Below are 16,930 nucleotides of genomic sequence, written 5' to 3'. Positions count from 1 at the left end.
TTCCAGCAGTTTTGACTGCCACGTTTTCTCAATCTAAATTTCACCCGGTTTTGAGTTCTTTGGACATGGTTTTCCGGTTTTCTCCAAGTCATTTCATAGCTTAAACGATTTTATTATTATTGGTGACCACCCGCATCAAATGGATGTTTTTTTTTACTACCCTAATTGTTTGATATTCAACTGCTCCAATACCATGTTTTCCAACTCTTAAGTTGAAGAATGTAGTTCTATTGTCATGTGACACACTCGATGGGATTGCACATTTGTTTCAATGCCCCCTCTTACAATATCCTACGACGTATTATCTAGAGAAGTTCACCGCGTCGTTGACTCTCTTAATTTTATTTTGAGCACGTCCCGCCGTGAAATCGAGTGTCTTGCTAATTGCGTAACCACCCACTCTGTTCTACGGCGCAGGTAGTTGTTTTACGGATCTCGTGCGGAGATTGTGTTTTATATTTTCGTGCCTTGCTAAGTTTTCAAAGGCTCTACATGCCAATGATGAATTTTCATCTTGATATTTGTGTTTAGAATGGAGAGAAATAAATCTGTTAGATTCCATTAACAGTAGCTTTTTCAAGCTTAGAAAGTAGCTTTGTTAGCCTACGGACATAACTTTGCTTGCCTGCAGTAGTAGCTTTATGTAACTCAAGATTCTTTGAATCATAGGTTCGATTTTGATGTCTCCTCAGTTTTGACATGATCATTTTTTGGTCATTTTTAACGAGATATGATGATTCGAGTTCTTTGAAATCCACATGATCTATTTTTCATGTTCACGAAGCGATTGGATGATCACCTCACCGGTGCTCCACACGGTGAGGCCGTGCCTATCCGTGCCATGCACGGTGAGGCCGAGCCTACCCTTCTCGGTGGCTCCATGGCATTCAGGCTGTCGGTGGTGGCATCCCCTCCTTCCCAGGAACTTGTGATGCCTCCCGTGTTTTCTAATGCCTCCATGGCAATCTCTGATGCCCATCACTCATTTTGCAAAGCTTATTCTCTTGCTAGATTTCAAGGAAATCCTTCTTTTCTAAGGCTCCAACTGAGAACATTTTATTCTTACAAAGTATTTAAGGTGACATTAGTGGACCCTATCCAACCGAATGCGGACATTTTTCGGTATGTTTATGATATAGGTTAAGAGCATCGACGCGTTGGTCACACGTCGCTTTGCTATCCACAAGAAACGCTACATTTGCTAAAGTTTTAGCTATGATCATCATACTAAGAGCTCACCACCCTTCCCATCCTCTCGAATCTATTTGATTGGATACCATTGGAGAGTTCACCTCCACGACTTTAATGATTTCGTTTTGCATGTCTACTGGGATCGTCGTTGAACATATTTTTCCTCATGTTCATTCACTGCACGATCTAGCAGAGCTCGAACTTGGTTATGGGTACTAACCTGCCGAATTTTGCATGGGGATATGTAATGATGTTGCATGCAACGACACTTATTCGTTTCAGACCCACAACTTGCCAAGCATTTAGTGCGTACCAGATGGTTACTGGATACGATCCCAACGTTCTTTTCACTAAATGCCTATTTGGTTAAAGTTGTTTATGTGACTCTATTGTAGTTATCTCAATGGGTCTACTTGAAACGATTAAGTATTCTGGTTGGTTATGGTTTATGAATCACCAACACTTATCCGCTATTTCCAATCTACAACCGTTGATCTCTATCCTGCGATATTAGCAGACGGTCATTTTGATGAGACATATTTCCCGTCGTTAGGGGGAGATATGGAATGCTCCCATTCCGGTTTTAACGCCAGGAAATTGACTTGGTGTGGCATTATGTCTCATTAAGAGACCGCACTGCTCTGAGTAAGCAATAAGTGCAACGCATTATCTACCTCCAGAAAGTCAAAGATTCGATGCTCAATGACTTTACCGATATTGCAAAAGTGACGAGATCGCACATAAATGTTGTGTTGTGCCGGTAAAGTTGGAACTCTCAGAATATGGGAGAATTTCATATGACATGGTCCTAGCACCGTTGGCACCATCCCTGACAGTGGGAAGGAAGTCGGCGATGGCACCATCGTACGCTGTGGTGTTGTCAGCGTCTGTGGTATTGCACCACAAAACAAGGGCGGCAAACGCAAAGATTGACTAGTAAGGGTCATAGCTTCGGTCTTGGCTCCTACCTAGATGAGGGGGAGACCATTATTCTCTGGAATCAAAACCAGAAAGAAGCGAGATGCGTAGGCACAAGTATTTCACCAATCATCAAGAGATATTCTCTAAACATGTGTATCAACTAAGTTTATGTGGGACGCTACAGACTCATTTTGTTGATGTTAGAGAATAATAGAAATCTCATAAATTGATCGTATACAGCGCGCGCGTGTGTTTAATGGATTGATCTCCCATGATTGATTATGTATTCATTTATGCTCTTATTCCGTTGTAAAGTATCAACGATGAGCAACTTGACTGAAGTGGAAAGAATCAATACAGGCTGAACTAGATTTATTATGTTAGTCGTTGTTCGTAAGTGTAATGAGAAGTCATGCAATATTTGCAGAACTTATGGCGCAAAGATTGTCTCATTATCCTAGTATTGACTACGATGTGTTATATTCTCTCGTTATGGACATAATTGTTTTCCGCTACTTGATCAGTAGTAGTGTCCATGAAAACTGATTTGCAGCATATGATAGTGGTCATAGAAGATCTGTAAAAGTATCTTGACGCAGATATGAGAGTGCCCGAGGGACTTTATATGCCTCCAGACCACGGAGAACTTATGTAATCAGATTGCGACGTTCGAGAGAACGTAGTACAATTGATTACAAGAACTCATACCCATATGTGTTCATATGAAAGCTAATTCTTGATTCTCTATTCCATCTAAGTAAAGATGATGAAGAGATTCAATGAGCTATAGATTCATATATGTAAGTGTAGTTAAGACACTATTGCTTTCATTATGATGTGATTAACTATGCACCTATGCATTGTTATTGGACTTGCATTGCTCCTTTGACATGGGTTTAGTTCTACACTTAGTAAACCAACACAAATCCTATCCATACTAACGCCGCTAGCAGTCGACATTAGTAGCGTAGAGGATGCGTACGGTTCTGTCTTGGACCAAAATCAGTCATTCATTGGTCTATTCCCCCATTCTTTTGTGAAAGACACATTGAATGTGACAAATCAGAATCTGTTCAGTTTCGTAGGTCAACTTTAATGAGACTTATAGGATAGCTCGCTCAATGAAATATTGTGAAATTAGTACCATTGGAAAGGTCTATGTGTCTACATTCCAGGAACACCAACCATTTATTCATAACTATCATATTGAGTGAGTTTTGGCTGTTTTAGCAAAGTAGGACAGTTCTTTCCGGAAATTTGCAAGTCAGTCAACTTCGACAAAGCACTGTGAATTGCTCCGATCGAATTAGATTGTGAACTTTATGTCATTGGAAAGCCACGGGTGTCTACTTTTCAGAACATTTTACAGTTCGATGATACCTATTTTGACGAAGACGTTATGGCCGTTTAAGTGAGTGAAGACAAGGACTAAAATATCGACGAGAACGGAAATATCGAGAGTTCGAAAATTGGAAATTTCGATCGAAATTTCGAGGAAATATCGATTTCAAAAAAATATTGATAAAATTGATGGAAACTTAAAGAAAAACATGGAAATTATAAATGAAACTTTAAAGATGATTCAATAATCATTATCTATTATATTTCATACGGTAACCTTATACGGTAATCTATTATATTTCATACGGTATCATTATCTATAGAGAGTAGTAGCAATTTTTGGTGAAATAGTTGTTGAGAATTTTTTTTAAAATTACTTTAAACATCTATTGTTTTGATGCATATAATAGATTGAACACGAAATTACATGATTGTTTTAAAATGATTTATGACGTACAAAATATTTACTGTCTTCGTCGTCTCCTTGAGTAGAGCCCCAAGTATATTGTGCAACGATTAAACAATGCATCCAAAATGGATGTATTCACAGTAATTTTATTTTTATAAAGTAGTTAAAAATAGGCTTATAGTGAATAATAAAATGTAGGGAAAAAATATAGTAAACTTAGTTGAGATCAATGACTAAAAAATCAGGTTTTGAAGAAATATAAATCGTTCAAAAATTAGAAGTTTCATTGGAAATATCGATATTTGGAGAAAGTATATAAATATTAAATAAATTATCGATCATATATATATAGATGGTTGCAAGATATTTGTAAGCAAGCATGTTGGTAGGGTTGGCAAACTTGAATGTGGGTGGGTTACACCCACCAGGGCTCGATTCTCCCTCCAAGCAATCTCTTGTTTTTTAAATACAAGGACCACGTGGCAGAAAAGTAAGGAATATTCTATGGAATCTTGAAAATATCGCGAAATATCGCCAAATATCCCGAAATATCGGGAAATTTCCGGAATTTCGAACAAAATTTGTTTCGTACCCCAAAGATATATCGAACCCTCATAAAAACGAAAATTTCACCGATATATCGTGGATTTTTTCGATTTTTTTGTCATTGAGTGAAGGTCATTCTACCCGAGAATCTGATTTTATTGCAAACTCTTGTTTTGAGTCGTTATGCAATCTTGTTTCCTAAGATCTAAGTTTGGCTAAGTATAGCATGTATGATCTAAGGATGTGTGGCTAGATTAATAATTAATCATTAGCTCAAGACTATGTTTGAGAAGCATGTAATGACCGTTGTGTACATTATTTTTTTGTACTCCATAATTATGACACTAATCAGGGGGAGTTGTTTCGTAGACTTCAGGGAGAGTCTACCTCATATGATGTTATCAAATGTAGGCGGTGCATTGTACTCTTTTTCCCTTCGATCAAGCTTTTGTTTTTACCTACGAGGTTTTTATTTTGCTTGACAAGGTTTTTACCAAGGCAACGATGTGTGCACCATGCAACCTAGGCATGCGACACAAGGGGGAGTTTTCCGGGATAATTATTATTCTATCCTTGTGTGTCTTAGCCTTATTAGGTTTTCTGTTAGAGATAGATTCACATATCTGTAATAGATTAGGACCCCAAATCCTGCGGAATTCAGGTGATAGTCATTACATATATATATATGCTCACATATCATTTAATAATACATAATTATTTTATCTTACATGGGGCTGTTAATTGAAATTAAATCTTACTAATAAGCACAAAATACAGACCATAGCCCAAAGTGAAGGCCCACAATTGTGACCTTAAAGTCTTAAACCCACCGTCCCACACGAGTAGCCAAGGAAACTGCAACACTCGCAACACAAAACCCCCGTGCTACGGCACAGTCTCCACTTCCAGCCTCTGCCTCCACCGCCGGCCGTTTGACTCCGATTTGGGTTCGTTTTTTTTCTCTTCTTCTCTTTCTCTTATCTGGGTTTCTATGGTTTTCAACTTTCTATTACTTTTACTGGGTTGTTTTCCATAGCTATACAATCCTTATATGCTTGTTGCTGTATTGAATCAAACCCGAATCAAGTACGGTGCTGCAAGGCTTCCAGGTTTTGGTTTTTGTTTATATTCTAGAGCTAGGCGGTTAGAACTCAAACTGCAACGTTGTTGGGTTTCTGTGGAACATGATTGAGGGTTTTGTTCGACCCTGACTTTGTTAACCTAGATTACCTCGAAATCGTTTTCCGTGATTTTATGCCATTCGTTTTTTCGAATCTTAAGTTACAGCTTTGACCCGTGTTTACAAGCGAAGTTGTGGCATTGCTCGTTGTGTTTAGTTCTCTAAGCCTTATGTCTTTGGAAACATGTACTGGTCGTAGGCTTGAGGCCATTCCGTTAAATCCAAATTCCAAGTTGACAGGCACAGAAAAGAAGGCAGAGGACGCTTAAAAGAAATGTACATAGTCAAATTGAACATAACAGGCAATCTTCCTTCGCCCTATTTTCGCCTCCCACCCCCTTTCTTAGTGAAACTTCACTTTCGTTTTTTACCTAGCAGCCTAAATTGTGAATGAACCCTTGAGTTAAATGATTTTTGCGCTCCTTTCAATTGATCAATCTTGTTATTTGGTTGCCGTTACCTTCACTGTTCAATTTCAGCTGTTACAAACTCATTGAGGCTCTTTTTTACCCTAGTTTTCAGTCTCAAGTTGTGTCAGCTCATCATACTTGACTGTGGCTTTTCTGGTAACATGGGTTTTGGGTACTTGATTCTTCATCCTTTTGTGTATGGGATTGCTACCAATGGGATGTGTACAAAGTTTCAAAACTCAACGGCTACATTGGGTTGGAGGCATTAGGCTTCATGTTTTTGGTCATACAAGTGCTGTGTTATATGGAAGAGATTTTCTTGTTTCCAGAATATAGGGCGTAATTTGCTATTGCGTTCTAAATTCTTGCATCTGCACTGTCTTTTTAATATGGTCTACATGAGTCCTGTAGATTGTTTTACTGGGTCTAACTCGAAAACAGTTCAAATATCTCATCGGTCCTCTCACACCCAGCCCCTAAGTTTCAAATGGTGGATGATTGATTCTTTGTGGTATATGTGTCTCCCCTAAACATTCTGGACAGATAAATATAAATTCATTGGTATTATTATATGTATGGTCTTTTCTTTTTATGAGTATACATTATTGATTCTGTCATTCTCTCTTTTTCTCTTTCTTGCAGAAATTTTGCTTATCAAGAAGCCTGAGAATTGAAATATGTCCGGTGGCCCTGGTCTTGAGTCGCTTGTTGATCGTACAGAAACACTTCACAACCTTTTTCATTGCATTTAAATCTTTTGATTCTTATGCATGAATATAACTTTTATGTTCAACATTCACAAGTTATGTGTGTCCAATAGAAAATCCAACAAATAGACAACATGATATCAGTCTAAACGGAAGAGTATTGATTTTTGAGCATTGAAATTTCAAATATCTCTAACTAACTGTTTATACATTTTTCTCTCTAACTGTTTAAACATTTCTCTTTGCAGAAATTATTTCAGTTATCACAAATGATGGACGCAATATTGTGGTATACTTCACTGCTATGCACCTTCACATCTTTTTAATCAAATTAGTTGTATAAACTATTAACAATTTTGATTTTAAATTCAGGGAGTCTTGAAAGGCTTTGACCAGGCTACTAATATCATTCTTGATGAGTCTCATGAACGAGTTTTCTCAACAAAGGTTTGCATCTTTACTGTTACTAGATTCTAAGTTCGAACTGTATCCTTATGATTCTTCTTATTTCATAATGACTTGAATAATCGGACCAAGATAAAAAAAAAATTAGTTTACAGATTTCCAGATTTATGCATTCTGATACTTGTTCATTTAGTTCTGTATTGGTTCCAGTGAAATTGGTTTTATTGTCCTGTTGTGTATCATTGGGTTGATTTGTTCATTCTGATTGGCAGGAGGGTGTTCAGCAACTTGTGCTGGGATTGTATATAATCAGGGGCGACAACATGTAAGTGTGAAGACCATAATTTATCTAGTTAGTTTCACCTTAGTTGTTCTTCTTTGGTAAACTGGTTGCTCATGATAGGGCTTTACAGATTTTATGGTATTTGATATAATTCATATGTTTCTATAAATTCAGAAGCATAGTCGGGGAACTAGATGCAGATCTTGATTCGAGCCTGGACTGGTCGAAGATGAGAGCATATCCTCTGAAGCCTGTCATCCATTGACTGATTGTAGAAGTCATAGAGATGTTGTAGACTTGAGGGGTAAATTGTGGCTATCCGAACAAATGTGTTAAGTATAGGGGGTATTTAATGATGGAGCTTCGGGTTTGTAATTGCTCATTCAGATTTCTAATATGTGAGTGTCATTCTACATAGGCTCTAGACAATGTTCCTGTTCTATCCTTTCCAAAATGCTGATGCAACAGAGCAGAACTTACCTGCAAGAATATGACAATGCTATTATATTACCTCATTTTGAATTCATTCTAAAGCCAACATGTTTGCGTTGTTCTCTTCTTTTCTGATAAAGGCTATACGTTTGTACAGTATCCACATTTCACTCTTGAAATTATCGTCCGTAGTTTGCCTTTCAGTTTCAAAATTTCCAGAAATTGATTTTCCATGTTTGATTCTGGTTTTTCAAGTCTAAGGTCATACTGTAGTTTAAATTTTGGGATAAGTTCACTAAGTTGTAAACAATAATCGCGTTGAGCACTAACTCGATTTGTGTCTCCTCCAAGGCTCAAGGCTTGTCGAACTAAACACCTCGAGTGTCGTACTTGAGACAAAGAAACATTGTTACCCATGAACTCCAACGCATGTGAGTCGATCATACCATCGATTCAATGTCACTGAATCTTATGTAGCACTCATTGTCGAGAATAGGCCACAATGGATAATCTATCTATAGATAATTAAACAACCATGGTTTATTAGCCAAAAGGTATAAAATTACATCTATATCCTTTCATCATATATTATTTGATTTTATAATTAAATGACACCATTCAGGGATTAGAAAGAAAATGAAAATAAACTCATTAGTATTATAGTAACATTCGCCATGTAATGCACAACATTAAGGAAATTTATGAAAGGTTCATTTGCCTGTGTATGAGATTTGGCAACCTTTCACAGTCCCATGACTCCCCTCCCAATTACGGCATAATAATATTAAGACTTAAAAGAGTAGTTCAAACACTAAAGGCCAGTGAAGAATTTCTAGGGTAAGAAAGGAAATTAAGAGACTGAATTTCTATGAATCTCTTAAGCACGTAACAGATTGATCAGTTGTCTCTTTTTACTTTCATGTATACTTTTATAGGGTATAACCGTATAGGGGAAATGAGAAGAACAAATTTCTTCAACAGGTAGCACCGTAGCAGATTGACAAATGAGCCACGCTCATTTAAGGTGAGTGTGAGCCTAATACTCCCTTTAAGATTATAGATCATTCGTAAGAAGCAACTCACGTTGCAATGAGATGTGAGAGACATGAGGTGTGTGTGTAAATGCATACGTAGGGAGAGCTATTGCACATATGACGCTCCTTAAAAATATAGTGATAAAAAAAAATTGGCATTTTTTTTTTGTACGAGTTACATGCTATGCGTCGACTTAACCCATGCATATTATGCATCAACAAACCTTAACTTTATCTGTAACAATTTACTCGCTTGTCAGCCATGTTACATTCTAAAGTTTATATATATATATATATATATATATATATATATATATTCCATATCCAGAGTGAAGCTTCACTCTGAAATTACATGGTGAAGTTCCAATTTTGGCACACTTTTCGGTCAAGTTTTTTCACCATAAGCGATTCAATATTTAGGTATGTTATTCAAGATCATCTATACAAAATTTCATCTAATTCGGACATCGTTAAGGTATTGAAATTAGATTAAATCAATGAATGAATTAAAACTATTCAACGTGAACCGTTCGTGTAAATCTCAATTTTGAAAGCTCAAACCATTGTCAAATTGGATGAAATTTTGTAGAGATGATCTTGAATAGCATACCTAAATATTGAATCGCTTATGGTGAAAAAACTTGACCGAAAAATCCGCTAAAATTGGAACTTCACTCTGTAATTTCAAAGTGAAGCTTTACTCTGGATAGAGACTATATATATATATATATAATGGCTAGTGCAGCTGCCCTTAAACCAGTTACATTTTAAAATTACGTAGGAGTAAATGTGGTTTCTAACCTAAGACATCACTGAATATCAGTCATTTATATGAAAGATATTGACATCACTATTGACATTCATAATCAAAAAGTTAGAATAAAACTAAAATATCATTCCGCCATCGTAAATAAAAATCTAACAGTACACGTCACCATCTTAATAACTGGGCAAGTTCTGGAAAGCACCGTTGCCGACCTGCACTCTTCTTTTGTCGTATTACGTGGCGCTCTATGATTGGCTGATAGACATGGGTCCCGTCTTTTTCTCCTCCACGTTCGTGCGGCGTCGCTGGCTTTTGTTTTTCGGCGCGACTCGACAAGCTGAATTAGGAGGAGGGTAAGACAGAGAATCGGGCGATGGTAAAATTTTGGGATTGAGGTGTGTTGGAGAAGATTCGCACCATCCAAATAGTGAAAGGATAAACCTAATTTCATATTGAGATCCAGATCAGGGAGTCTGGGTATCTCTTTACCGGAGCAACTCGCCGATCTTGTATTCTGGTATTCGGAGAGCGCGTAGATTTCACCAGCGGAAGCTCGCGATTTTCGTCCAACTGTGAAGGTAATTGGTTTATCGATTTGTTGGTAGGAAGATACGCAACTAAGGTAGAGAGTAGTTCCTAAATTCCCTCTGATGATAATTAGGCATGATGAGGAACTGAAACAAATTCCTTTTTGTTTTTCAGCCCACAAATTGCTCTGACATTGTATACATGATTCTCTATCTCCTCACCTGCAATTAGAATTGAAGATATGTTTACGAGCATTCGGTTTATTGATCATCATTTATTAGTAACTGCGTTTCCATTGTGATGCGAGACAATTTCATAATTTTGAGAAAAAAATTCTTCCAGGTCAGTTCTTAATTTGAAATCTAGAACGAATTTATGTGCTTAATTTGGGGGATTCGTTGGATTAAGGAGTTCTTCTTAACTTCTTTAATCTGGTCTCTTTTGGGTAAGTTTCAGACTCCAATCGTGGTGGTGGTGGTAGAGTGGTGTGAGATTGAAGTCTCGCAATGACTTATAAGTGCAATGAATTCAAAATCTTTTACTGGGAATCAACAATTTCATGTTCTTTTAGCAAAGCATAAACTAAAGAATCCCAGAAAAACTCCACTTTTAAGAATTGAAGAAAATCCGAGGAAAATCTTATTTACAGCAACTCTCAGCTCAAAAAAGAAGGTGTTGACAGTAAGTCTTCAATGCAGGTATGGCAGGGAAGAAAGGATTAACGGAGAAGGCGACGGCTTTGCAGAAAGGAAAGCGAGGGCGTGATGCGATTGAGAAGGAAGACACTGTGTCAGCTGGAAAATCTAGGTAAGTTCATGTAATTGGTTGTACTTTAGTTTAGTCCTGAAACCCGATGAACTGATTCCAAAGTAAAGGTTATGCTAACTTGTAAATAGATTGACTGGTCAGAATGGTATTAGCGGAAAGCATGAAGGTTCCTGCCCTGTTAGCAAGGTACCTTTACTAATTAATTAGGTGGTTTTTGTGATTTTGCCAATAATTGAGTTGTCCATATAGTAACTGGGCTGTCATAGTAACTTTGTTGTTTATGCAGAAGATGATCCCATCGGCAGATGGATCATCATCCAATTGCCAAATGGAGATGGAAGCAGCAAATAATGGTGGTCACATTGATGGCGCCATAATATCAGCATGCGATCCAAAACAATTCAAACGTGTTGTGAAGGCCCTGTCTAAGGAAAAGATCAATGTAATTGTGGGGATGGGGTTTGGACCTGTTGATTCCTTTAGATGCAGCAAGCTGAACATGCCACTGTGCCGAATGTTGATTGAGAGGTTTGATGTGTTGGAGCAAACAATTAACATACATGGGCGGCACCTATCAATCACGGAGAAAGACTTCAATCGGCTGATGGGACTGAGTTGTCGTGGAATGGAAGTAGATCTTCATTGCTCAGATGTAGATGATGTTATAGCCAAGTTAAAGACAAAGCTCCATGTGGAAGATGATGATATAAGCATTGATAGGCTGAGGGATATTGTGTTGTCCTCACCTGATGAGGGGGAAATATTTATAGTGAGTTTTGCACTTTACGCACTCTCCATAATGTTCTGCCCATCCCCAACAGGTCACGTAGATCAACAGCTGCTAATACCTTTGAGGCACCCACAAGATATTAGAAGGAAAAACTGGTCTAGGTTTGCCTATAAGAAGCTGGTGGAGGGAGTGTTGTCTTATCAAAGAAGCAAAGGTTCTCATGTAGCTGGGTGCCTAGTTTTCCTGCAGCTATTCTACCTAAGTGTACTTGGTGAAAGAACCCTGATGATTCCTAGGATAGAAGGTCCTGTGAGGTCATTTGGTCGAAATGAGTGTAATAGGATCTACAAATGGATCGAAGGCCTCGGGGGATTCGATGCAACTGAAGGAATATGGGTTACAAAGAGACATACAACGGTTAGATCGACAACTAATTCAGGTTCTCGGGATTACAGCACCGGGTTGAAAACCAATTTGGTCGATGACGTTTCTGATTTGAAAAGGAACATGGCTGTGGTAAAAGATGGGGTAGAGAGATTGGAATCAATTGCGCGACAGATGGGTCCAGACGTTGCTTACATGAGGAAGTCTTTGATGGAATTACATTTTTCTGTTTTGGAGAAATTTGGTGAAGGTATGGAGGATTTTGTTAGTGATGTCGAGACGGCTGTCCGCTTACACTTTGAAAAGTCTATATCTGGAACGCCGGTGGGCTGGGAAAATGAGACATCACATCCCGAATGTGTAAGTTAAAGTTTTATATTCGTCCATAGTTAGTGAGCAGATGATATGTAGATATTAAAAAAAAATATGTTGTAGGAAGCATTGCTTACTGAATATCACAATCAGATTTTTAATTCTGATAGCATGTAGTGCATGCCTTTTATGTATGTTATTGCAGAATGAAGGGACTGATACCTTACACAGAGACGGACTGCCTAAGACGAACATAGAAGTGCCGCAGGATCATGTGAAACCTACACCTACAGAGTTATGTAGTTTTGGTGGGAGTAAGTTTGGAAGCGTAGCCGATCTATCTCCGGAAGATAAGGATTTGATGGCGTACCTATTTAGCTTAAAGTCCCGCAGAGGCGATATTTTGGGAAGGTAGGTGGAATGTGGAAAGTGTTCAGAAATTAATTTGTATTATATATATGAATTTTTGTTTTACTATCAAGACCTGCGCACTTCCAATATACTAACAATTTATGGTGCATTGCTTGAATTACGATGAGATGATAATATATTGTATGGAATCTTACTTTTATACCATCTCACTGTCTATGTTTTCATATGTTGCAGCAGCAATGAAATTGGAAAATACAGTGGTTTCAGTGTTTCTATCTGGGACCTCAAGTGCCTGTCTGCCAAAAATTGTATCAGCAGTGAGGTAAGTCCTGATGCCTTATATATGTAGCTCTGGTATGTAACAAAACTAGTAATTGTAATCACAGGGCATGCATCGCTGCAAGGGTCATAAGGCACATGCCTAGAGACCCCAATGTTTGTCGGTAGAACCAGCACATATGTTGATAGGTAGATGTAATCTCGAAATATTTAATACTTTGTTAGAGTAAATATTAGTTGAATCTCATCCTGTAATGTTGATTAATAACCAATTCATTGATTCTATTTTTACATTAGTTTTCCATCTATCTCCATGCCTTTACTGATACTTAAATTAGATTGATATTGTTTCCATTAGCAACCCTAACAACACGTCGTACATGGTGTAGTAGTTCATTGCAGATCTGAAATTACCATTTCATTGTTAGTAATGCAAATATGAATACATGAGATAGTCAAAGATTAACTCAACCTACAAGTAAATGATAAACTAAGTCAAGTTTATTTTTCAGGTACCTGTATTGTTGAGTGATATCGTATTTAGCATATTGACACTGACACGTTATCTGTTCTTATTTTCTGTATTCAAAATGACGCTTTGAATTAAAAATTTAAATACTTGACATGCATACGAGTAACACAACCCTCATTTGATGGGTGGACTCATACGCTGCATTGTGTATGCAGGTTATAAACTTGATGGGAGCGTATTGTTTTGCTAATACTGATGACCTCTGGTTTTTGCCGACTTATTTCTCCGTATGACGTGTAGTTGGTTAAGTAACACTGAAATATGATTTATTTGCCATACCGCATGATCTTTCAAAATATGAACATGAAACTGTGATGCAGGAGCGTGCACAAGAAGTTGTACCGGAAACTCATGTTGAATCCCACATAGCATCCACCATTGCCTTATGCAATCTACGAAAATTACATGGCCAGTTACATGCTTGTAACAAGGTTGTTACATTTAGATGATATTGTTATTTGTTGTCGATGAATTTTATTTTTTTTGCGTATAACAGTTGGTCCAATACACAGATATTTATTCCCATGAACGATTCCACACTTGAGCATTGGTACCTAGCCGTTCTGAACATTGCAGAAGGTGGATGTGAGATATGGGACAGCATTCCGGACATCTCAGTGCGGCAGCGACGAGAGGAATCTGTTGTGGCCGTGGTATAGATATTTGCACCTATTTCAGTCTAGTATATTGGATTGTAAGCTAGCATAGCTAATGTCTGAATTGTACAGATTGTTCTCCTACAGAGGCTGTTTGCAATGGAATTGCAACATTATCCACATCTTTCTTCAAAACTGGCCTCCTCTAGTATCATGTATCCTGAAATCAATCCCACGCAGTCAAACCACATGGACTCTGGTATCTTCACAATTCGGAATATGCAGCATTACAGGGACTGCTGGCATGAAGGGGTAAGTGGCTGAAGTATTTAAACATTGTAAAATATTTGGTTTAGGGTTGGCTTGGTTTACGTGTAACAAGACCTTGCATATTTATTTTCGCAGTTCAACTCTGGTGATCAGAGGATTAGGCTTGCACTTGAGATTGTCAATGACAAGTCCAACGAGTGCGCAGACAATGTTCGGGAATCTGTTAAATGTTGGAAGAAGGGATTTTGTTTTGCGCGTGCTGGACCATCTAGAAGTGGAGATGCATCATTTGGAGATAATTGCGACCCCAGTTTAGTCCCCGAGCACTATTAAGTTTAAGCCCCGCCTTCCGCGTCGTTCGTAGTTGCCGATGCAGCTACTGATTCCGAACCCGGTTAATAATGTTAGGGATGGGAGAAGGGATTGCGAGAGATGTGAAGGGCTCTAGTATAAGTGTACTTGTGTCAAACCTAATGTGTATTTTCGTTTGTAATTTAAATCCGCATAAATCGGACAATGACTTTGACAATCTGCGCACTATGCACAATGATTTCAAAATGTATGCAGTGTCGTGTTTAAATGTTCAATTTATTTACCGATCAAACACTAAACCCCTGCATCCATGGTTTATAGTGGTATCCTTAGTATTTTCGCCGCTTATGAAATTGCATTAGATAATTTGAATCTTGAATCTTGTAAGAGACCTACCATTCAGTGAAGTTACTGGTACGACGAACATCAGGCACTCAGGCAGTGTCCATTTACTCCATGATCGAAGGGCCGGTTAATGGAAAGAGAAGTGCTTTCCAGAACAAGCCAGATTTCAAACCCACATGTGCCGTCCGCGGCCGTCCGCCCCTTTCCGGGCACGTCGCCCCCCTTAGAGGGGTTTAGGGTGGTTTAGCGTTAACCGAAGAGTCCGACGGCCGAACGAGTCCCGTATGAGGCCAAATTTTTACATGTTGCCCACGTAATAGGAAGGAAGACATCGGCTGGACCCGATCGTCGACCTCCGTCCCGTAACACAAAAGTATCCCAAGATCGCATGTTTTCCTACTAAGTAATAGGGGTGGACACGGGTCCATTCGGTTCGGTTTTGGACAAAACCCATAACCCAACCCAAATTTTAAATTCGGTTCGGTTCAGTTCGGTTCGGTTTTTCTATTTTAGAGACTGTGACCCACAACCCAACCCAACCCGTACGGTTCAGTTCGGTTAGGTTTTTTTTCGGTTTTACCCGTATGTAAAATACTTAATATTATATATTAATTTTAAAAGTACAAAATTTAACATAAAGATGAAAAACTAATAGTCTAATGATTATTTCATACCTAATTGACTTATGCCTCATCATTTAGCCCGTGGATCTGAAAAGCTCGCCGAGGCCCGCAAGCCCGATGGGTTTTTACCCGAAAACAACACTATTATGTCATAAGGGAAGACCCATTACCAATATGCGAACACTAAAAGTCGTTTGCATATATGAAATCACCTAATTTTTGTCACCGATTGTGTGCGGTCGGACCAAAAAAATTCCATTTGGCAAAGTCCCGGTCAATGAGGATTTTATTGTCCAAAACGCCTTTTTTCTTGACCATAAGTATGGACGATCAATCAATATCCAAATCGGATGAAATTTTTACGGGTTCCCTAAATATATATACTGATCACATCTGCGGGTGTCGATCGACCATATTTCGAACTGGAGTTATCGATTGCTGAAGTGTCCACTAATGTATCATACCTTTATATTAGATTTAAAATAAAACTATCGCATTATGAAGTGACTATATGAAGGAAACTTTTAGGGATCGATCGACACCAGCCGATGTGATCGTTATATATATTTAGTGACCCTATAAAAATTTCATCCAATTCGGACCTCATTTAACCGTCAGAATTTTTGGTAAATCGAAAACACCACTATTATGCCATAAGGGATGACCTATTACAAATATGCGAACGCCGAAAGCCGTTTGCATATCTGAAATCACCTAATTTTTGATATCTATCATGCGCGGTCGCACTAAAGAAATATATTTGGCAAAGCCCCGGTCAATAGGGTTTCAATCTGTGAAAACGCCTCTTTTTTAGTTAACCGTAGGTACGAACGGTCAAACCATGTCCAAAACGGACGAAATTTTTACGGGTTCCCTAAATATATATACTGATCACATCTGCTGGTGTCGATCGATCATATTTCGAATTTGAGTTGGCGATTTCCTAAGTGTCAACTAATGTATCATAACATTTATATTAGGTTTAAAATAAAACTATCGCATTATGAAGCGACTATATGAAGGAAACTTCTAGGGATCGATCGACACCAGCCGATGTGATCGGTATATATATTTAGTGACCCTATAAAAATTTCATCCAATTCGGACCTCATTTAACCGTCAGAATTTTTGGTAAATCGAAAACACCACTATTATGCCATAAGGGATGACCTATTACAAATATGCGAACGCCGAAAGCCGTTTGCATATCTGAAATCACCTAATTTTTGATATCTATCATGCGCGGTCGCACTA

At 38.2% G+C, this 16,930-nt stretch overlaps 3 protein-coding genes across 5 annotated transcripts; all 3 read left to right on the top strand.

Moving 5' to 3' along the window:
* Window positions 1–5,257: 5,257 nt before the first annotated feature.
* Window positions 5,258–7,945, top strand: LOC126802699 (sm-like protein LSM8). Its single transcript, XM_050530367.1, has 6 exons — window positions 5,258–5,355; window positions 6,641–6,712; window positions 6,954–6,994; window positions 7,078–7,152; window positions 7,383–7,435; window positions 7,568–7,945. The coding sequence occupies exons 2-6, from the start codon at window positions 6,676–6,678 to the stop codon at window positions 7,656–7,658; spliced, it is 297 nt and encodes a 98-aa protein (XP_050386324.1). The 5' UTR covers window positions 5,258–5,355; window positions 6,641–6,675; the 3' UTR covers window positions 7,659–7,945.
* Window positions 7,946–9,814: 1,869 nt separating this feature from the next.
* LOC126803430 (uncharacterized) lies at window positions 9,815–11,751 on the top strand. Its single transcript, XM_050531240.1, has 5 exons — window positions 9,815–10,203; window positions 10,852–10,960; window positions 11,050–11,107; window positions 11,208–11,690; window positions 11,743–11,751. The coding sequence occupies exons 2-5, from the start codon at window positions 10,854–10,856 to the stop codon at window positions 11,749–11,751; spliced, it is 657 nt and encodes a 218-aa protein (XP_050387197.1). The 5' UTR covers window positions 9,815–10,203; window positions 10,852–10,853.
* A 44-nt stretch (window positions 11,752–11,795) lies between these two features.
* Window positions 11,796–14,956, top strand: LOC126802874 (uncharacterized). 3 transcript variants are annotated; one of them, XM_050530581.1, is made up of 7 exons: window positions 11,796–12,395; window positions 12,553–12,758; window positions 12,957–13,041; window positions 13,686–13,961; window positions 14,043–14,183; window positions 14,259–14,438; window positions 14,532–14,956. In XM_050530581.1, exons 1-4 carry the CDS (start codon window positions 11,937–11,939, stop codon window positions 13,761–13,763), a joined length of 828 nt encoding a protein of 275 aa, XP_050386538.1. In that variant the 5' UTR covers window positions 11,796–11,936; the 3' UTR covers window positions 13,764–13,961; window positions 14,043–14,183; window positions 14,259–14,438; window positions 14,532–14,956. The 3 variants fall into 3 exon arrangements, with proteins under 3 accessions (XP_050386538.1, XP_050386537.1, XP_050386539.1); XM_050530580.1 differs by having other exon boundaries at window positions 12,954–13,041; XM_050530582.1 differs by lacking the exons at window positions 11,796–12,395; window positions 12,553–12,758; window positions 12,957–13,041 and adding an exon at window positions 13,042–13,187.
* The last annotated feature ends 1,974 nt before the right edge of the window (window positions 14,957–16,930 follow it).

Source organism: Argentina anserina, chromosome 7 (genome assembly GCF_933775445.1).
Source record: "Argentina anserina chromosome 7, drPotAnse1.1, whole genome shotgun sequence".
Classification (NCBI taxonomy): Eukaryota; Viridiplantae; Streptophyta; class Magnoliopsida; order Rosales; family Rosaceae; genus Argentina; species Argentina anserina.
The sequence above is the reverse complement of the archived record's forward strand: the minus strand, read 5'-3'. Positions and strand labels throughout refer to the sequence as shown.

Excerpts from the sequence above, each read along its gene's own strand:
- LOC126802699 (XM_050530367.1), top strand. The coding sequence starts at position 6,676 with ATGTCCGGTGGCCCTGGTCTTGAGTCGCTTGTTGATC. Across the intron at positions 7,153-7,382 it reads AACGAGTTTTCTCAACAAAG|GAGGGTGTTCAGCAACTTGT; the intron begins GTTTGCATCTTT and ends TCTGATTGGCAG. Across the intron at positions 7,436-7,567 it reads ATAATCAGGGGCGACAACAT|AAGCATAGTCGGGGAACTAG; the intron begins GTAAGTGTGAAG and ends CTATAAATTCAG.
- LOC126803430 (XM_050531240.1), top strand. The coding sequence starts at position 10,854 with ATGGCAGGGAAGAAAGGATTAACGGAGAAGGCGACGGCTTTGCAGAAA. Across the intron at positions 10,961-11,049 it reads GTGTCAGCTGGAAAATCTAG|ATTGACTGGTCAGAATGGTA; the intron begins GTAAGTTCATGT and ends ACTTGTAAATAG. Across the intron at positions 11,108-11,207 it reads GTTCCTGCCCTGTTAGCAAG|AAGATGATCCCATCGGCAGA; the intron begins GTACCTTTACTA and ends TTGTTTATGCAG.
- LOC126802874 (XM_050530580.1), top strand. The coding sequence starts at position 11,937 with ATGATTCCTAGGATAGAAGGTCCTGTGAGGTCATTTGGTCGAAATGAG. Across the intron at positions 12,396-12,552 it reads AGACATCACATCCCGAATGT|AATGAAGGGACTGATACCTT; the intron begins GTAAGTTAAAGT and ends ATGTTATTGCAG. Across the intron at positions 12,759-12,953 it reads AGAGGCGATATTTTGGGAAG|CAGCAATGAAATTGGAAAAT; the intron begins GTAGGTGGAATG and ends CATATGTTGCAG.